General features: G+C 45.3%; 1 protein-coding gene across 6 annotated transcripts in view; it reads left to right on the top strand.

Annotated features, from left to right (window-relative positions):
* The window catches only part of ADAMTS17 (ADAM metallopeptidase with thrombospondin type 1 motif 17), a 158,382-nt gene extending 141,858 nt beyond the window's left edge, over positions 1-16,524 (top strand). For 2 of the 6 annotated variants that reach the window (XM_064388944.1, XM_064388947.1), the window contains 2 exons: positions 8,214-8,391; positions 10,513-14,465. In XM_064388944.1, the coding sequence (XP_064245014.1) occupies positions 8,214-8,391; positions 10,513-10,664 (330 nt within the window). In that variant the 3' untranslated portion in view covers positions 10,665-14,465. Of the gene's footprint in view, positions 1-8,213; positions 8,392-10,512; positions 14,466-16,209 lie in introns of those variants that run through there. The other 4 variants (XR_010347587.1, XR_010347586.1, XM_064388946.1 and 1 more) reach the window with 4 other exon arrangements.
* Positions 16,525-21,987: the final 5,463 nt, after the last annotated feature.

The following is a 21,987-nucleotide window of genomic DNA, read 5'->3' as shown; positions in this document are numbered from 1 at the left end:
CTCCATCATTAGCTCTGACTTTCACAAGGGGCATTTTCAGCTCTGTGGGTGGAAGTTTAAAAATAAAACTTCTGTCCCTCAGGCAACAATTTAGCTCATTAACCTATTATATTACCTAGCCCAATGAAAAGATTTTTTAGAAGAAGAAAGACACATAGAGGCCTTGTAGCATGTTGGCTTTGCCATATTTTTTTCTTTGCAGTTACAGTAGGTGCTCTGTAAATACTAAGGCCTGTATTAATCTCAGATAACCCAGTGTAAATCCAGGGTAACTGTCTTTCATTCTTCCCTACAACCCACTGGCCACGGGCCAAGGATCTCACTCAGCACACTGGGTCAGATATCAGTCTCTCTTACCTGAGGGTAAACCCAGATTAATTCAGGCACTTGAGTTAATGCAGGTCTATGCCAATGCCATGCAGAGCAGGATCTGACCTGGTGGGCTGGGCAGAATCTTTGGGTCTTGGGTAGGAACCATCACACATTTGTGCTCTTAGGAGAAAGCAAATCTCTGACACATCAAGCTGGGCTTCAACTAGCAGAGAAAGTAGAGGAAAAATCTATTTCTAGCACTTCACATCTTGTATAACCTCCTGGCACAACTTCCACTGGATTCAGAGAGATTGAGCACTCCAGAAACTGGAAAGCCCCAGTAAGGACCAGCTTGGCAAAGTGTAATGTAAAACAACATTCTTGTTGCCAAATAGTGTCAATAGTGATAAAGCACATCTGAAAAATCACCCATAGCCACCTGCCCTCCCTGGGCATCAAGAGTTGCCAATTCCTTTACAGAACTTGCTGAGCCTGTGAAATGCTGGAGATGGGTTCTCATCCCAGGAGGACATTAATGGTAGGGAGAGAAGAAAATAATCTAATTTCCTGTGAGAAAAATACTGGCTTTGTGCCAGACACTGAGGTGCTTCACACTGAAGATCAGCAGCCATTCATCACAGTGGGTGGTAACAAGGATTTGTAATTGCAAATTAATTGTTTTGGCAGGATTACAGGAGGTTTTATTCTCCGAGAGATAAACCCCCAGCCTTGCAGTACACCAAAAAACACGTTGGGTTTTGGGGATTTTTTTCCAAAAATACAATCTTCCAGTGCCAGGAAGGCATATTTTCCAAGCTCCAAATGATTGGGAACATCAACAAAATCCTCTATGTGCCTCACTTTTAATGATTAATTCATATTACATAATAAGAAGAGTAAATCAACGACAGCTGTGGTTTGAGAGGTGTATTCAAAGCTGTTATAAATATAGAAGCAAAACTGTCCTTTGTTCTAACATTCATTACAAATTCATGGCTTGACCTGACATCTGTTTATGATAAGCTATGGACAACTTGGTTATTCTTCACAAAGGTCAGAACTAAGTTAATCTTCTTCTACCTTGGAGAAAATAACTTTTCTTGTTGGATTGAGAAAATACTCTGCAGGAGGGGTGGTAGCTTAAAACTGCAGTGGCACATCAGAGCTGACAGACCCTTCCCTGCCACTGAACAACTTTGTGATTTATGGCCTTCAGCAGCACTGGAAGGTTGTCCACAGGCCTCACTAATGCACATCAATTGTTCTCCAGAAGGTGATGGAGCAGAGCTGGGTGGGACAGGAGAGGATTCAACAAGCTTTAGTAGGCAAATTCCCTGCTTATGTGGTCCTAGACATGGCCAGGAGCCAGAGCATCTGTCCTAGACCTAAGTCCTGCCCCATGGGCTGCTCTGAGTTGTGGTTCCCTGTGGTTTGTGGCTCTGGCACACGATCACTGATGTGCAAACCAGAGCCTTTCTTCCCAATAGCTAAATCCCAAAGCACCCCTCCCTACAGGAGATGAGATCAAATGGCCCAAAATTGGTTTTACCAGCAAGGAGCACTTGGATCTGAACAGGGCTTCAATAAGATGAATCCCACCCTTTTGCTCTGTGATTGTCTGTCCCCACATCTGTGGAATATCTTTAGCTGTGGGCAGAGGTGGAAATGTTGCATCATGGCACTAAAACAAGGTTGAGCCTGTGCCTAGGTTTGGGCTAGCAGCCAGCCCCAGTGGATGCAGCTCTAGTTGGGAACTGGGCATGGAAAGGGAAGAAATGCTGACTGCAGAGCTGGCCATGTCCTTTCCCTGGGCACTGCAGGCCCCAGGAACCAAGTCCTGCTGGTGCCTTTCAGGCTGCTCCTTGTTTGCACAACAGATTGCACAGCTCATCTCCACTGGAGTTTCTGGGAACATCCCTGGTACAAATTATTGTGAAGGTTCTGTAGTAAAGGAGAATGTGCTGCAAAAAGATCAGATTGATCTGAATACTGAAAAAGATCAGTGTTTTGTTTGAAGTGGAGCATGCTCTGCCAGTGTTTCTGTCTCATATTCCAATACAGCCTCCAGTGAGCCTATTAACTGGAAGAGTACTTCTCTTTTTTTGATATTTTATTTAAAAGCTTGGTCCATTAAGTGCATTTTTTTTGATGGAGAGTTAAAGTCTTCCACCAAGATCAGTGGATTGGAAATGAAACTACATTGTGATTTTTTTTCTCTTTGTTTTTTAAAGTGAAAAAGGAGAAAGAGTGAAAGACAATCCTGTTCAAGTATTGGCATTCATTTTCTCTGAGTTACTCTGAGATGTTACAGTGTCCAGGATCATGTTTTTGAAAATATGGGGAGTAGTAATTCACCATTTAAATTCTGTAGTATCAGTCTGAAGAGGATTTTCCCCTTGAATACCTACAGCACACTGTGCTAGCAGGGACTGCTGTGATTTCCCAGTCTTTTCAATAACCTTTTGAGATTTATAATGACTGCCAAGGCATTAAGGTGACAATCTCCCAGAACACCTTTAAGGGGCAATGAGTTCCAGTGTGACTGACTGTGCAGAGATGAAACAGTGTTAGCCAGCATCACACATGTCAGAGCTGGGTAGCTCCATGTCTAGAAAATGCTCAGGCAGGACTGAATGAGAGATGAGCAGCCTCTTGCTGAAATTAAAAAAATCCCAAAGCAGTCCTTAGTTTAATTACTTTCTTTAATAAATTGTGTTGGGGGAGCATTGATCATTAACTGATGAATAACTAATAGTAACTAATAATGCATTCAGTGGGGCTTCAGTTCCCAGGATGTCCTCTCAGGATGACATCTGGGGTGGGAATAGAGCTCGTGTGAGCCCCGAGAGCCTGGCTCAGCACAAGCAGCTCACAGTGCTGTAGGAACAGGAGGGATTCTCCAGCATCCAGCCTGACCCAGGTTCTGTGATCCCATAGCTGTCCATTACTACTGGGGCTATTTGAAATTACCTTGATTGTGCCTTTTGCATTAGGTGTTTTTCACCACCAGGTCCTTGCAGTTGTCCTGGTGGAATAAGCTCTGGAGTATTTCCACTTTCTGCCACAGGTCCAACCACAGCACAAGTGCAGTAGGTGACCTGCTAGAATGTGGTCCCCATGGGCAGCACTGTATCACCTCACAGCTCTGCTCGAGCCTGTTCTTGAAATCCAGTTTGAAACCTTGGGAGAAGTAAATTCTTCCTGATTGGAATATTGGATTAAATGGCATTTTCTCATCAGCATCCACCTGGGCTCCACTGCACAAGTACTTTAGGGGCACTGTCACTACCCAGAATATTCACGTGTTCAGCCTTTAATCTCTGAACTCTCTGTATACAATGGAGCTTTTCAGAATGGCAAAGCCAAGCTTAATTATGCAGTGAGACATGCTGGATGTGCTGGTCAGGTCTTGTTCCTTGGGGTCGTGCAGTTTGAAAGTACAGCTGTAGGCAGTTTGCAAAAATTGCTTCTCTTTTCCTGCTAAGATACTGTCACATCAGCCACGAGCATTTGCTGCCATAATTTATTGTTTCTTCCCATACTGAGTCAGAAGGGTATGCATTTTTTTCTTCTTGGCTAAATTAAACAAATCAGTCATTTCACAAAAGTTTCCAAATGAAAGATTGTTGTAAGCAAGACCAGATACGTTCTTTTACAGATCTGGGGTTCAAAAAGAAGAAAAAAAAAAAGAAATAAAAGAACAAGGAAGCTTGAAAAACAGCTTACAGTTTGCTTTGGGCTAATTAGATCTTATCAGTGAGAAGACAGATACTTCTTTCTTTAGCATGATGCCATGGTGAAAGTTGACCTGGTGTTTATGAAAGCATATTGCACACTGCTTTTCAGCTAGAGCTATGGGGTTTAAATGAGTGATCCTCATAAAAAGCCTGATGTGAAGGTGTGTGGAGCACTGGCTTTCAGAGCACACATGTGTGTGCTATTAAGGTCCCGGGAAGGGAGCAATTACAGGACCTTTGTCATTCATCTCAGATGCTGTGTTAGAATGTTTTTAATAGGAACTTCTCTTGCTTTCTTTCTGACTTTCATAGAGGCAAGAAATAAGACCCCCAAGGGGAAAAACACTCTACCCTAACGCCTCGAATGCTTGAACTCTGAAGTCAGTAAAGCATGACTCTATCTCTCAATATTGGAGCTTTAGCCATGGTGTTATCCTTGGCTTCAGCAGCTTCCAGCAAACTGGGGACAGACCAGTATCTTTAAACATCAGATGACTGCAGACTGATGAATAAAGAGAAAACCCCATCTTGCCTGCAGCTTGCTTATGACAGTCATGTAGAACTGGATCTCCCTTGACAGATCAGCCCTCTCTGTACTGGAGTGTGCTCAGGATTGGCTGGAGGGATTCTGTGACCTGCTTCTGCTGGGAAAAATCTCTTACCAACAAAAATATTTACATCTATCCCTTGGAGGTTAGAAAAGTGACATTTCTGAATGTGTTCTGGGGTCTGAAATGTATCCCAGCCTCCCAGGAGCCCTCAGCAGTGATCCATTATCCCATTCAGTCCTGGACCTGTGTCTGTGCTGGTAAATCTGTACTTTTTCTGCCCCCATTAAGCCTCAACAGAGGGATTCTTTGGACTCTCTGCTGTGATGCCCAACAGCAGCCCTGCCCTGGTTTATGTCACATTCCCCTCTCTTTCTCTGCTATCTTTTGTAGACCAGGAGTTGATGAAGGCCCTGACAGATCTCAGCACTTTCTGTAAATTTGTTCTATTTTAATACCTAATATTCTCCTGGGGCATTTGCTTTCAAAGCAATTAGACATCTGTCAGCACCTTTGCTAGATTTCAAGCTTTCATATCAGTATCCTAAGGTGGAAATAGCATTCCAGTTGAAAAATCATAGCTTGCTCTTAAGGTTAGAGTTTTTCGGTGAGTAAATCTTCTTTAAGCTGTTGAATGCAGCTGCTGCCTTGACAATTTGTGAGTTTATTTCCTTCTGGATATCCCCACTGGCTTGCATGTTACTGCCAAAGAATGTGAATGCAGGCATTTTTGTCCTGCTTTTGCCTTCCTTAGCAGTGTTTGAACTGAGAGTTACAGGGGCTCTCATTAGCTTCATTTTTTGTAGCTGTTCATTAACCACCTCTATTTTACAGTGCTGAGCAACCCTTTGATCATTGCATGGGGGTGGATTTCCAGTTACAGTGCTTGTGTTGTCAGTTTAGGGCATTATGGTTAAATTCTGTGCATTTTGCACGTGCATTTTAGTGATAGTGACACCACTGGCAGTGCCTGGTGGAAGGGAAAATCCACTTCTTCCTTTGGCATCAGCATCTTTTTGCTGAATCCAGCCCTGAAAATTGTTCTGTGGATGTGGTTCCTTGCTCCACAAACGTTTGGGAACAGAGAGTCCATAGCAGTGCATTTAGCTGTCCAGAGAAGGAGTGAAGGTATTTATGGGAATTTGCTGTGCAGTTGGAGTTTGATTTTTATGCCCTTTTTAATGATGTCCTCTTCTCATAGTGCAGCACAAGTAACAATTCCCCCTTTGTATGTATTTTGTATCTATTCCTATTTCCTATTGAAATTCCTAGGAAAGAAACTATCCAAGAACCGAGTTGAAAATTTCGTCTTAAAATAAGCCAGATGTCCAACCTTCCTTTAGCTGCCAAGCCCTAAAGAGTTCAAGAAAGATGTTAAAATCTGTCTTGCTGGCTGTGAAAAACTAATTGCATAGCATAGGTGATGATCCCAGTCTCCCAGGAGAAGGAATAAAACTGCTTCAGGCAAAAGCTCTGCTGTTATTTGTCTGAGGGTTGGAGTTGGCAGTGTCTGTGGAAAAAAGTTTCATTGCTTGCCCTCCTTGCTGGTTAACAAATGCAGAGACAGGAACACAGATAGGTGAGTGTTTGTGTGTTGGTATCTGAAAACCTCATTCACCTTATGAGAAAAATGCTGGTTTTGTCCTCTTCTCCCTTTTTTCTCCCCATGCCCCCACTGTTAAGAGCACAGGGAGTGCTTAAAAGGCAGAGACAGAGGTTTCAGGCTCACTGTTGTTGTCATGTGAAGGAAGCCCATGGCCTGAGTTATTTAATGCCTGTGTGATAACAGCAATTCTGTTTGCAAAATGGATGTACAATTCCCCTCCCAAAGCAAATAGTTTGGGGAGGATTAAGATTAGTAAAGCACTGTGAAGACTGAAATTGCCACTGAATCCTGAGGATTAAAGGTTGCATTTGACTGGTGAAGTGGAAGAGCCTAATAGTTGCATTTATCAGGATGAAAATAGTTCAGTTTAAATCCAGTGGTCATGCCTGACTGGCTTCCAGGCTGTGGAAGTCACTCAGGGCACTCAGTGCTGGGAAAGAGCTGAGGGACACACAAAACTAATGTAATGCCCAGATTTCACTGCATAAATTCAGATTGTGAAGGGGATTTACATCAGGGACTTTAATTCCTGATTTTTGGAATAGCTTACTGTAGGGCAGGGTTCATACAGCATAATCCTAAATACTATAAGCATTGCTGAGGTAGTATTTGACAGTGATAATTTTTTTATGTAAATTCAACACCTGAAAAATCTAAGTGTAAAAATATCTGTCATAAACTGGTGTGTTGAACCTAAATTGAAATAAGGAGATTGTAAAGGAAAAAAACCCAAACTGCAAGGGTTTCTTGTGATACTTCCAGACCAAAATGACCACAGCTTTGCTGTACTCATCCTCCTTGGATGCAGAGGTGGAGCCCTGTGAGCCCTTGGGTCTCACAAGCATCCACAGTGCACACACAGGATTTGTACCTGGACTTCAGTCCAGCCTCAGTGATGTCCATCTTCTGAACCTCTCCAGTGTTTGGCATCTCTCCTTTGAGAATTACCTCTCTGAGGTGATGGTGGTTTTCAGGGAGAAAGCTCCAGTGCCCTGACTTTGGTGAGAAACAGCAGAGGACAGAAAACATGACCTTTTTTCACATCATTCTGTTGATACCCCCTGGGCTTTCCCTCACCTCCTCCTCTCCCCCATCATTTGCTTGTGTGTGGCTTTAGCAGAAACAGGAATCTTACCCAAGTCTTGCAGGCCATTGTTTCTTTATGTTAAATACAAGGTTCTTTTATTGACTCCAGCTGCTGCACCTCCCTGTGCTCACTGTGTTTGCTTTATTAAAATTGAACAGCGTGCAAGTAGGACATTGTAAATCACAAGTGACTGGGCCAGAGGAAGAGGGAGGGAGAGGGAGGGACTCTGACTGTATGACAACAAAGAGAGCACATGAACAGGCTGGGCCTCCTGGCTAATAGCAGCCAAAACTCATGAGTACAATTTGCAATTGCTCCCAGAAGGACAGGCAAGGGCCAGACAGTTAGCAGGGATAGATGGGAGTGAAACTGGAATACCTGATGTGTTCTCTCCAGAACAGAGCTTCTCAGAGCTCTGGGCACACAGGGGCTGCCAGCCTCTGCTGCAATCCTGGGATTTATCTATGTCAGTGCTTGGCTGTGGTCATCCTGTCTGTGGAGGAAGCCTTGTTAGACCATCCAAGTCTTGGAGAGGGCTTTTAAACCAAGAGCCACTGGGTCCCTCACAGAGAGGGAAGTAGAAGCTGCTGGTCCATAATTAGGCATTACACATTTTTCAGCTTTGCCTCTTCATGACTGGTGGGGGGAATTGCATTTTTACCTGCTTGAACCCCACAGGCATCCACAGAGGACAGTCAGAGTAGGTGAACTCAGGGCAGAAAGACAAGAAGTTCCTTCTCTGAGCCAGGTGAGTTCGTCTGCTCACTGAAGGTGCAAAACCATCACAGCAGCCACACGGAGTGTCCCTGGCTGCCACGGTGAGCCAGCTGTGAGCCCTCAGCAGCACAGTGGCTGCACCCCGTGCCCTGGCAGTGACTTGTGCTGTGCTGTGGCACGCAGGCTCAGTGTGCTCTCTCCTGCAGTGCTCCTCGACGTGCGGCAAGGGGCTGCAGTCGCGCGTGGTGCAGTGCATGCACAAAGTGACCGGGCGCCACGGCAGCGAGTGCCCCGCGCTGGCCAAGCCCGCGGCCTACAGGCAGTGCCACCAGGAGGTCTGCAACGACAGGATCAACGTCAACACCATCACCTCGCCCAGGCTCGGTGAGTCAGGGGCTGGGGGGAAGTGCCAGCTGCCCAGGGGGCTGCAGGGATTGTCCGGGGACAGAAATCGGGAGAGGCTCGGCCAGAGTCCAGCCTGAAGGTCTGGTGTGGGTAGGTCCTGTAGAGCCCTGCCTCAGGCTGTGCCCAGTGGAGTGCTTGGCATGGCAGAGGATGGAGCTGAGAGAGCAGCAGGAGCACACAAATGGTGGGTGATTGATTGATTGACTGACTGATTGATTGATTGATCAGTCACAGGTGAGGGAGCTGGCAGGTGCATCTTTCTCCATCACAAACCCTTCCACACGCTGCCATTGAGTGTGAAGTGGGATCATTTATTCATTGTGTCCCAAGAAAATACATGACCCTGGCAGGTGGTTTGATGGATTGATTTGCCCAGAGGGGCAAGAGAGCATCTCCTCTTCCTGACCCTGTGATTTCCTGTCACTGTCCTCCTCCTCACCCTCCCTGCATTCCTTGTGTCCCTGGCTGGGATGGGAATGTGGTGATAACTGTCTCCTGAAACACCTAACACTGTACTTGAGACATGCCACTAGTTAAGAATGCCTCTGTTAATACAAATTTGTGAGGGTCTCATGATTTTCCACATTAGTTCATAAGGGGACAAAAATATAAATATACTAAATATATATTTTTTTTCAAACTTCAGCCCTGTGTGTTCCACCACAGCTCCAAAATCCAAGTTGGTTTCTTTACATTTCACACGTCATCACCAGTAAGATGAAGTTAAATTAATGCATCAGCTACACTGACCCAGCCTCATGAGTGCCTCCTGTCCCATTTTGGTAGAAGAGGCTGGGTTGTAAACAAGAGGTTACCAGAAAGAGCAGCCTCCTCTGTCACTGAGCTGATCTTAAAGCTGATCTTACACACATGAAAACACAGGGCTGCTAAATAATAAAGAACCATTTTCTAATAATGTTCTCTATTATTAAATAACACTTAAGCTAGGGCTGCAGTTGAAGCTTCTGAAATGAAATTTGTTCCCCAAAAGTTTACCAGATGTTTTAAGAGAAAATGGGGACTTTCATTTTTGTAAATGCACTCATGCTGAGGGGTTTCCATCCTCTTTTGGTATGAGAGTACTTCCCAGATATTTTAGCACTAAGAGCATAGTGGAAGGAAAACATTTCATTTGAGATGTAAGCCCGTGATACACTGATGAGACAAGAAATCCATCCCAATTCACATTAGAGGACAAAGCAATAAAATGCTCATGTGTTTAGAAGACTGAGGAGGCTCAAGTCCCTGCTGAAAATAATCTGCAAGCAATTTGGGATGCTTTTGTTTCTAAACCAGGCTTGGAATCACCAGGGCCAGAAACAATGATATTTGATATTAGTGGAAAGACATATCATTGAGTGTTTTGCTCTTTTTGCTTATAAACAATTCTAATTGGATTATCTGTAAACAGAATTTTCTCTTTTCTGCAATGGAAGAAAAAAAAATCAGAAAAAAACCTCAGTAGTCTACAGACCCCATGCTGCCTTGTCCCTACTTCAGAATGGTTTTTTGTCTTGGATAACATTTCCAAAAATATCTAAGTGTGGAGTCCACTTCACCTGGCTTTTATATGTGTGTCCAGTGTCTGTCATTGACAACACATTCAGAGGGATTTGTCCTGTCACTTCTTTCCTGTCTTCCTTCACAACCTGTGAGGGACCTTGGACCTCTGAAATATTAGTCCTGGCCTTGTTTGTGGCTTTGTTTCTTTTATGTGAACTCTCCCATCTCACATTATAAGGTCTGCCTCAGGTGTTCTTGCCAGGTGTGTGATTTATCCATCTCCATCCCATTGATTGCAGTGTGGAGTTCATGGCCTCAAATCTGGGCTGAATCTTTGGATGTTTTGTTCATCCAGGCCTGTTTGCCTCTGAGACAAAACAGGTGCAGCAGGGGGAGGTTTGCACTCCCCATTCCTGTCCAGGGAAGGAAGGAAGCACTTCCAAGAGCCCGATATTTTGGCAGAGAGAACCTCACCTGCTCTCCAGTGCCGGCAGCGAGCGTGGCCCTCCCTCCCCTCGTGTGCAGGGCTTTTGGTCACACCTGCAGTGCTGTTCCCTGGCTAATCTGGCAGTTTCTCCTTTCTTGTCTCCTCCCAAGCTGCCCTCACCTACAAGTGCACGGGGGACCAGTGGACAGTGTACTGCAGGGTGATCCGTGAGAAGAACCTGTGCCAGGACATGCGGTGGTACCAGCGCTGCTGCCAGACCTGCAGAGACTTTTATGCAAACAAGATGCAGCAGAAGAGTTAATGAACCTTGCCACTCCTTAGAGTCTTCCAGCTGTTTGTATGGAAATCACAGACTAGTAGGTCTGAGTACTGGAACTTCATGAGTTGCTACAGCGTGGTGGATCCCAAAGCACACCTAATGAGACTTGAAACTAATCCTACAGACTGGATACCAAAGTCATCTGTTCATCCACCTTAAAAAAAACACACAGAAAGGGTCATCTCAAGGAGCCAATCATTTCTGAATATTGTGACATCCTCACATTTTTTGTTAATGCTTTTTTAATATATTAAATCACCAGCCACTGGATGGCTTGCTACCATTAAAGAAAAGGACAAGAGTTGCAAAGTGATTACATTGGATAAGGTTATGGGTACCTCCATGGAGGATGGCCTCTGGCAAAATAATTCAGCAAAGGTAGAGACATTACTTAATCTTTTAATCTTGGCTTTTATCTGTTGTTCTCAATTCCCATCAGTTATCCCACTGCAGAGTGGGCTTGGAGGGACATGCATCAATGAAAGGCTTAGTTTAAAGAGAGGATTTTCTGTAAAAGCTTGTGAAAACTGATAGCAGAGGATGGACATCTCTGAATTTCCTACAGAATACTCAGCATAATTATATCCAACATTCCAAGTTGTATTTTCAGAGCCACTAATAGGGAGTGCTTTTCCTTCTAATTTTAAAAAAACAATCCTCTCTATCTTTTCCCCAAAATAATAGAGTTTCTTTTATGAAACCTAATTTTTCTCTAAGCTTAATGAAATGGAAGCTTATTAACAGCTGTAGATAGTTACTTTTAAACAAGAACCATTTACATGAGATGGGAGAAGCCAGAAATCATTTCATCCAGTAGAGCTCACTGAGGGATTGCTTGGCCTAAGCTCTCTCCAATTTTTAGAAGTCAATCAGATAATGAGACTGTTGGTTCTTTTAAGAGGACTGTGAAACTGGATAGGGTTGGAACAGAAACTGAATTTGGAACAATCTTTATGAAAAGGATGTAGTGGGGAGTAGAACAGGTGTTTTCTATCTCTGGGCTCTTTTACACAGCTGAGCTTTTGTAGCTTTTGGAGTAACCAGAAGTAGCCAGGGATGCAAGATATTCAAAGTGTAACCTGGAGCTTGTGGGAAGCCAAGGGCTCAGGCTTCCTTTGCTGTCTTTGAGTGCTCCCTGTGTCACTTCTGTGGTGCTGTCAGGTTTGGTGCTATAGGTTTGGTGCTGTCAGAGCACTTACAGGTGCTGCCCACACAATACTCTCTGCCATGTCTCTGCACTTTAAACCAGACTCCTCTCTGTGATGTGAGACTTGAAACAGGAGCTCTGCCCAGGGCAGGGCTTGTCCCCTCCCTTGTCACACACATCAGTGTCTCCCTGTCACATCTTGCTCCAGCAAGCATCATTCCCTTGCCAGGGCCCAAGGCCATGGCTGAGTTTCAGCCTCCTCCTGGTGACAGGAACAGAGTCCTTTGGATAATTGCAGCTTTGTGCTCGCTCTGGAGCTGCGTGGGACTGTTGGACTCCTTGGAGCTGAGCACAGAGCCAAGCCCAGCTGCTCCCCAGCCCCTGGGCCAGGCTGGCTTGCAGCTCCCACCTGTGCCCAGGTTGTCTTTGTTGCTGTTGTCTCTTTTTGTCAATGCAAGGAAGGATAGAGATTCTGAGTACCTAACATGTCTTTAAAGCAATTTTTGCTTAGTACTGTTCTTTCCATATCCAGGACCTCACTGGAATAAGCTATTAGCATTTTATTAAGGGCTAAATATTTCAAGCACAGGGAGATAATGTTCATCAACAGACTAACCCTGTGTGGGCTTCACATTTGCATTGTGCTTGTGAGTGCAAATGAGTGTGTGTGCACCAGGGCTGGCCTGATGCACAAGGGCACATTTGCACACCTTTCTTCCTCACGTGCCTGTCTCAAACAGATCTGCTTTCCAATGCCTCAGATGATTTTCTCTACCAGGGAAATGATTCCAGCTTGGTTTTTGTTATACTGGATTTTTTTTAAATTTTTTTTTTTGGCAATTTATAATCAGGATTAGATCTCCTTTTTCTGTTATTCCCACCCTGTTGCCCAGCCCAGAGGTTATATAAGTACTTAGCAAGTAATCAAAGGAAAATTGCTGGCAGGGGTGACAGGGAAGATTTATCACAATACCAGGTGATACTCAAATTAACAGATAGAAGAACTGCTAGTAAGAAAGTTCCAGGAGGTCAGACAGAGCCCAGAGGACCTGGTTTATGTTCTTAATCCACAGTGGTGCTTCCCCCTTAGCCTGCAGTGGCACTGGGACTGTCCTTGCTGCCTCCCTGGCCCCACAGCCACCCTGAGTCCCCTGACACCCTTCACTCCGTTTTTAATTTCCTGGTTTTCTTCTCATGGGCAACATTTTCTCTGTTACCTTGGCAGAACTGTGTGAATTATCACTGCTGGGAATCAAAGGTGCTTCTCCACAGCAGGAACGTTTTCCTTCTGGTGCTGATCTGTGACCCTCGCTAGGCAAAAGGTAGGACATAGGAGAGGAAGGCTTTTAGGGTTTGTGTTTTTCAGCAATAATTCACTGCTGGCCACTGGCCAGAACAGGGTGCTAGGCTGGTTAGACCCCTATCCCAGCCTGCTGGGTTCTGGACCCAAAGGACACTTGGGTGCAAGTTCCGAGTCCTACCTAAGGAAACAGGAATTTACAAGGATTTTTTTTCAACGAGCACTGAGAAAAAAACACCTCACTTGCTCTCACAGCTCACAGATTAGCATGCATCAACCTTTTATTTTTTATAATCCAACCCCCCAACATTATTAAGAACTGATGGCACAACACAGCTCCATTTTATTCTCTTACTTCACATGGTGACAACCATCCCATCACATAGCAGCCAGAAAAATAATAACAAAAAAATTTAATTCCGTTCAATATCCCTGCACTTCTGGTTTTTATCAGTTTATAGGAGCTTTACAATGAAGTCACAGCTATGCTCTGCCCTCAGTTCCCACATTCTGGTGAAAAGAAAAGAAACTGTTTGTTTCAGTGTATCTACAACAATACTTTTCTTAGTTGCTCATAAGAGATTGATGCTCTTTTGATTACAGTGGTGGTATTTCCATATTGTAAACAATACTCTGTACTGTTACTAAAGTACTGTACATTTCTAGTTGCACAATTGTGTTATTGAGTGTAGATTCTCACTATCTCATGTATGGTGCTATTTTTTTGTTGGTGGAAAAGAATCTTAGCAGTTGATTATTGCTTGATATTTTATTATAATACAGGGATATATTCTCCATGGCAATAATATCATTTAAGTTTTCTCATTACAGAGTGAAATGTATATATTTTTCCATTAGCTAATTTGCATATGTACTGTATCCATGGTAATTTTCTTCTTGGTGCTGGTTATAAATAGAAAAAGATAAAAAAACAGTCAATCTGAATGGAACCAGTTGTAAATGAAAGCTAAAAAAAGAGAAAAGGATCATTCCATTTTGAACAAATTGAATATGTTGAATAATAAATTTATTTTTTCCATAACAACTTTAATAAGGTTTTTGAACTTGAAGCAAAAATACAAAGCAAACCCAGGCATGAAAATGAAGAGAAAGGAGTGAAGCTGTAAGTGGTACATTATGCATCTGTGTAATACTGGACTGAGACTGGGATTTGGATAAATCCAAGCCAACTGTTTAATTGCTGTGGTCGGTGTAAAAGGTCATTTGTCAGTAAATTTCTGGCACCTCAGAGTTCTCAGTGTGCTAAAAACCAAGAAATGATGGGTCTTGTCCTGGTCAGGTTGCAAAATAAAGCGTGGGGATGTTAACACCTGAATGATGCCTTGCCAGGTCTGTGGTCGGTGACACAAGAGTAGAAAATTCCTGTCTGGGAAGAGTGTGCCAGGCTGTGTTTGGGATGCCTCTGTGTGTGCCTGGGGGGAGCTTCTGCCTGGGGAGAGGGATGTTCTGAGAGTGCTTTTGGGGAAGGTTGTTCTTGCTGTGCCCGAGCTGGGAGGGAGCAGCAGCTCCACAGGCTCCCCCTGACAATGAACAGTGCTGAGCATGTGGAAATTTGTACTGGAGCAAACTGGTCCCATCCATTGGGAAGGTATCTGCATAACCTGGCTGCACTCTCCCCTGGTGTGAAATAAACAGAATTGCTTCAGTGCCATGTGGTTTGGATGTCTTTGTTGTAGGCACTGGCTAGGATCTTTGTTCTGTTAGCTCCCCCCAGCACGGTGAAGGTTGTTTGTGCAGTCAGATACACCTGTAGGATCCTCTCCCAGCCTGTCTTACAAAGATGCCCTCATCTGTATCCCACTCCAGCTCAATTCTTGTTAAAAGGGCACTTGGAGGTGGGAGCAGCCTTAAAAACCCAGGAACGTGGTGGAGTGGTGGACTTGGCAGTGCTGGGTTGGACTCAATGATCTTACAGGTCTTTTCCCACCCAAAGGATTGTCTGATTTTACAACAAACCAAAGCAGAGTTGGTGTGAGAGCCCTCCTCCCACAGTGATTTCCAGAAATGGAGTTTATACTTGAATAACAGAGCTCATTTCCTGATCTCACACAGGATTCATGGCACACTGATGGGCTTCTGAGGCAGCCTGGGGAGATGCAAGCCAGCTGCCCCCCTGCACAGGCCACTCACAGCAGCAGCACTGCAGAGCCTCCATCCAAGTGGTGCTGTGCATTAACACATCATCGTGTTTGTGCCTTGCCTGCAGTCAACATCTGATTGCAATTGTTGACCTGTTTGAACAATAAAATGTAGCTCTGAGCCTGGGGAAGCCAAAGGGCTTTGCATTAAGCTGGGCTATGGCAGTGGGTGGGAGGGGTGTAAGGAATGCTGTCATACATTTGGCTTGAAATGTTCCTGGTATGTGCCAATATCTCTCCTATAAATCCAGTAGGATTATATACTTACTTTGCCTATTTTGCATGTAGCCATTTGCTGTTTCTCTAATTCCTAATCCCCATTTCTGCCCAAGCCATTGCCCTTCCCTGTGAGCTCGGTTGTTTTTTATTTAAGACACCTCAGCCAGGGTCACTAAAGGCAGGTGGGGTCAGATGGCTCTGGGGCTCTGGCACAGAAGGATCAGGAGGAAAGTAAAATCACTCCTCTCCTCTTTGGAGGTCACTTCTGCCTCCACCAACTCCACCTGCTCCCTTCACTCTCCTGGTGTCCACGGCAGCCTCAGCTGTCCCTTGCAGCAAGCTGGCAGCACCCTGCTTGCTGTGGAAGGAATTTGCCTTCCAAAATGTGGAACACTTTATCCCCACATCAGCTCACCAAGTACCACTGCTGAGGACTCTGCTCTCTGGTAGAGTGAAAACCAAATCTTGTTTTGTGCTTTCCCCAACACCACATGGAGCTTTTCCATGGGGAAAGGGATGTTTCCTTCTTGCTGGAGAGTGTCAGTGCAAACACCAGTGTGCTGTGGAGCTCCAGGCAGAGAAGATCCGTGCCAGATGAGCTCCCCTTCCATGCACTCACACTTCTGATGGTGTCAGGAAGAATGGCATGGGATGCTGCTCTCCATGTGGCCTGGAATGAGGAAAACATTCATTTTTCTCCAGGAGAGCACAGGCAGCTCACCAGTCTGCAGGGCTGCCTCCACCACCCCACAAACCACCAGCTGCTGAAGGATCTCTGACAGCTTTCTGCAAGGTCACTGCACACCCCAGCATCACTGGAGCCTTTCTGGAGACAGGGAATGAAAGTACTTGGACTGCTGAAGGATTGGTGAACAAGGGGAATCCTCTAACAAAGTCTTTCATATTGCACCAAGATCAGTGCAAACTGTCCAGCAAAACCAGACAAGCCATTCTTGGGTTGGACTTCATTCATTTTCTTAGAAAATACATTATTTGAACGTTTTTCAGTTTCCATTTCTTTCCCCAGCTCTGCACTTTTCCCCTTGATTTTGTCTCTGATGACAAAGGGACCCAACCAGACTGCAGCTTTGTTTGGCACCAAACTTCCCTCCTGAGATGATCACACAAGAAGTCTTTTATCACTCTGGGGGCTCTGAGCCAGAGCTGCTTGTGCTGGAAGTGGCTGGGACTGTAACCCCAGGCTGTGGTGGATGAGAGTCAAGCTCAGGCTGTCAGCAAGGGGACCTGCCAGGACACATCTGAACTCCTGAGCCTGCTTCCTCCAGTGCTGCTTTCATTCAGGAAAAGGTATGAAATCCACATCTAGACTGAATTTAAAGATTAGGTGTTGTTTAAAATAGAAATCCTGTCCAGAATCATGGTCTAACTCCTTAGAAAATCACTATAAATTGAACCTGCCTTGCTCCCCAGTGCTCAATAACAACATTTGGTTTCCTCACAGAGCTGGTGCCTCCTGTGCTGTTCTGGCTTCAGCACTGTCAGCTCTGCTCCCTGCCCAGGTTTGTGTTCAGGAAGAAGGGCCCTGCTGGAATTCTGGAATTCTGCTCTCCTCAGGCATCATCACCCTGGAGCTGCTCTCACTCATGGCTTCTTCCCCCCATCACATCACTGGCCAGCAATGCCTTGAGGAGGTGACAGTGACACTGAGCCCAAGAAATGCTGTCAGCCACATTTCCCAGAGGGTAAGGAAGATTCCATCTCTTTCTTTCTTCTTTTATTATTTTTTTCCCTAACCATACTTTGCTGAAGAAACAGTTTTAAAGAGGAAAAAGGAAAAACCACGTTATTGTGTAAGCAAGATGGAAACGAGCTTTCTGTGGGTATTCATGTGCCATTCTCCCTGCAACAACAACTCTGCCTGAGTGTTCAGCAGGGGTGGTTTTGCAGCAGCTGTGTGCACAGTACCTTCCATCATGAGCCCTGTTCCCTGGCTGTCCCCGTGGCTCAGTTTATTTGTGTGCAAGGCAGCTGAGAGGTTATCGAGGCTTCCCATCAGCTGTGCAAACTCACAGCAGCACCAGCTCTGTGTGTGTCCCTTCCTGAGTTACACTTTGGGGGTGATCAGCTCTTGGGCAGCCCCCAGCAAAGATCTGGTCCTTCTGCTGTGGCTCTCCAGAGGAGCTGCTGCTTGTGCTTATGCCACAAACTATGGGGGATCTGTAGCCATATGAGTAAGAAAGAAAAAGCTTATTTATTTGTTTTCAGCCTCCCCATAGGATGGTTCTAAAAGCAGAAGTATCCTTCACTATGGGGGAAAAAAATATATAAAATTGACAAAACCACCCTCATATTTGTCAAAATTTTTGTAGATGTTTTTCAGGGTATCACTAAATCTTGCCAGGCACCTCCCTTTCCTCCCCTGCCTTCCCCAAATGCTTCCATTTTTGGCTAAAAAATCCCAAGTTTGGGATTTTTGGACCAACAATGTCAGCCAAAACCCAGGCTCTCTTCTCTAATTTTTCCACTTAATTTTTCAACTGTCTTCTGGCAAAGCAGAAGCACTGTTTTGATGGAAAGTTTTTCAACCAGCTCTGCTCATTAATTTCTGCCAGCAGTCACAGATCAGTGCATCTTGCAGGAGAGGAGAGTGTCTGAAGGGCCCAGTGTGAGGCAGGAATGAGTAACACTCCTCTCCCAGCTCTGTGCCCCAGCCAGCTCCCTGCTCCTAATGAGAGACATCTTTCTAGAGAGGTTTCCAGCCTAAATCTCTCTTGGCAAGTCAGCTCAGTAATTCAGGTACTTTGCCAGGTTAGAGGAAGATGTGGGTGGGCATAGAAGGATCTCTGAGCAAAGGACCCTGGGACTCTGAGGAGCCGCATTGTCCATCTCTTATCTGCTTGGGCTAATTTTGGACTCCTGCAGGCAAGCACCAGTTGGCAGGGAAGGTGAGGAGGTGGGGCTGGTCCAGCTCCCTTTGAAGGTGAGTTCCAGTGTGCTTTAATGGTGATGTTCAGACACAGCAGCAGCTGGGCCAGGCACAGCCATGAGCTGTCTCCATGGAACCCTGAGGTCTGCAGGGACAAGATCCTGAAGTGGCTGCTGGGCTGAAATGACACCAGAACATCCCTGCTCTGTGTCTGCTACCCATCTGTCCACCGGGAAGGGATTTTTTACACTGAGCTCAAGGGAAAGCCCAGCTCCTCTCATTTTTGGGTTCCTGTGATGACAGGAACCTGGGAGGCAAAAAAGGAAGATGTTCTTACAGAGTAGCCAAATTTCTCAGTGTTTGGCCCCAGCAGCCAAAGGAGCATCTGCCCACTGGCTGCATGGACAGTCTCCTCTGGGAAAAGCCATCCATCCACAGTCCCTGACATTTGCAAAGTGCTCTGAGATGTTTCAGATATGCAAAACTTTATAGCCCTTCTCTGACCATGGTTGATTTTAGAGGGTTAACTTAGGAACAGGAAATACAGTGACTAAAGGAAAGCCATTAATATTAAATTCTACCCTTTGCCAGATTGTCTTGTGTTATCTTTGCTCTTTCATGAAATATTTTCCAGTTTTCCTCGCAGGGCATTCCTTACAGGGGCAGCAGCTAAGGAGCTGTAACTTGGCACATCTCCACCTGCTTTTCTGTAGCAGTGCACATTTGTGCTCTGGGATTTGAAGAATTTCCTTTGCCGCTAGAATTGATATGCAAACAGTCAGCTGTACAGACATCAATCTGTCCAGTAGACATGCCTTGTGACCTAAGGAATAATACAGGTGGTCAGCACCATGCTGGTGACTCCTGAATTTCTGGAGCAAGCAGAATCATTTTCCTACGTCAAGAAGACAGGAGGTCCTGTATACACCCTCGAGTCATCTGCTGTGCTTGACTGATCACAAAACACCCACCAAGATTTCCCTAACAAAGTCCTTCATTTCTGCCAAGGAAAGCAAAGATTTTCAGGAAATGAGAGATGTGACCTTGCCACCTCACAGACAGCTCGGGGGTCTCAAGATGCTCATGTCAGCAGAGGGATGCTCATGCCAGAGCAAACGTAGAGCCCTGTGTGGTCAGTGCACAGCTCTTCCAGCATCCCTTCCTTCATCAGCTCTGTTGTGTAAAAACAGAAGTGGCCAAACTTAGTCTTCTCCTGCCTGTTTGCTGTGTTGCTGTAAGTTCCAGTGTGTTGAGGTGCTGCTGTGTGAGCAGGAGTGGAATGAGGGATGTTAAAACTGGGAGAGATGAGTGTTGATAGTTATATAACCCAGCTCAAACCACTTCCCCCACTCATGATTTCACACAGCCAAAAGCTGTGCTTGAGCTGCTGGGCACCCTGTGGGCACCTAAATCCTAAGGGGGATTTTTGAGAGAGAAAGAAATGGCTCCAGAGAACCCCATAACTCTAAGCAAGTTGTTCACCAGGACAGTCACCATTTCTGTTAAAAATAAGTCTTTCACTTCCCATTGATACTTCTCAGGCTGCAAGGAGAGCCATTCTCCTGCTGCTGGAGGCTCTAGCTGCAGACACAGCCTTGGAAGGGAAGCTTGCTCTCATGGCTACAGCAGAGGAATGGGAAGCACGAGATCTGGCATGGAGTGCTGCTCCCATTGAAGCCAGTGGGATGTTTGCCATTGGCTTCAGGGGAAGCCAACATTTCAGTCTGCAGCCAGATTTGCTGGTGTGCTGTTCTATCCTGAGAGCAGGAGCAGAGAGGTTCTTGGTTTCCTGATAAAGCTCTTGCTGCCTTGGCTCCTCTGCTGCCTTCTCACCTCACACTGGCCCCTCCTTGCTTTCAGATCTTAGACCTCTTTCAATCCCTTGATGAAGAAAGTGGTGCATGCTTTGTGCCTGTGGTTTTGTCCTGTGATTGGAGCACTTGGACATCCTCTCCACTGGGAATTGTGGACAGTGCTACAGGGGAGCATAAGGCAATAAAGCAACAGGACAGGATGGGGTAAGAGACTTAGATGAAGTAACACATATGGGATTTGCTGCAGGTAAATAGCTGTGCCTTCTTCTCCAGGCAGCAATTTGGATCAATTCTAGAATTAACTCTGAGTGGTTCAAGAGAGCCTGGAGACATTGTGAGGGTGATCCAAGGTGGGCTTCCCTACTTCACACCTTCACACCAGCACGGACTGTTGGGAACCTTGATTTTTTAATCAGCCTTTTCCTCATCTCCCTCTTTCAGGGTTAGGTGGGAACCAGATTGTGTGAGTGATGAGCTGTGGTGCAGGTACTCATGAGCCCATTAGTGAACCTTTCCCAAATTACACTGATCCCCCTGCCAGCCCAAAGGCTGCTGTGCTGCTGTAGTGACATAGGTGTTAATCAGTGCATTATCTAGAGCTCCACAATGTTTGCACACCCAGCACCCATGGATTGGTGCCCTCCTCTCAAAAGCAGCTGAAGGAAGTGATCACAGAGTCCATCAAGATCCTACCAGGCAGCCCCAGTTTGGCCTGTGTAGGTCCAAGCTGTTTTTATTTGAGTGGACACATGGTGGAGCCTCTGCCTGCCAAGGAAAAGAAACATTGCAAATAATTCTTGCTCTTGATTTTTATTTCTCCCCAATCAGGACGGCTCTCTCTGTTCATCGTGTGGGATTGGTCTCTGCTGCCCCTTTCAGGGAACATCTGTAAGCACATCACATCTGTAAAAAAAAAAGCAGGAAGCTTTATCTGCTGGACCAAGAAGCTGTCCTGAATTTCCTCACCTCTCCAGATGCCTCGTGTTTGACAGCTTCAGCTCCTGGCAGCCACAGCTTGTGTTCTCTGGCCACCTGGGACCTGATCTCCTTCCTCTGACACTTCCACAGAGAGCAGCTGCTGCGAGAGACTTTCTGGTAAGTTGAAACCATGGTGATGTATTTTATCTCCACAAAGAAGGAGTTGCAAATGTAGGTGTTTAAAGCTGAGATAATGATCATATAGAGATCCATAGCTAAGAGTTTTACTGTGATTTTCTCCAGAAAGTTGAATCAAAGCTACCCAGAAGTTCAGCTCTGGTGCAGGAGCGCACCCCGGTGTTACCTCTTTAGGCACAGAGATTTTTACAGGCAAAAATGCTCTTTGTTCTGATAATAAATGGGGAAGAAGGGGGAGGAAAGCAAAGAAAACCCAAACAATGCCATATTCTCTGCTGATTGATTGGCTTAGCTCTGCAGCACAATTTTCCATCTCTCTTTCACATCATTCTGAGATTCTTCCCCAAAAGGATCTTATCAGTAGATAAGTGGCTGCCTCTGAGCCAGCTCTTTTCTTCTGCTTCAGTGGCTGGCACGATGTTTGCATGAACTCTAAACCATCAACTTGTTCTCTCTGATTTTCTTTGCTGATATGATCCCCACCAGCTCTCAGGTTTCCTAGGGCAAGCACAATCAAGCACAATCAAACAAAACTAATCAGAATAAACAGAATTACTGCTCATTCTTTCTTAACAGCATGCCTGTAGGGGTTTTTGTCTCCCTTAGCAAATTCAATCCAGCTCCTTTCTCTCAAGTTAATTCACTGTAGCTGCTTCCACAGGC

This window comes from Passer domesticus, chromosome 14, assembly GCF_036417665.1.
Source record: "Passer domesticus isolate bPasDom1 chromosome 14, bPasDom1.hap1, whole genome shotgun sequence".
Classification (NCBI taxonomy): Eukaryota; Metazoa; Chordata; class Aves; order Passeriformes; family Passeridae; genus Passer; species Passer domesticus.
Note: the sequence above shows the minus strand (reverse complement) of the source record. Positions and strands in the feature narration are given on the sequence as shown.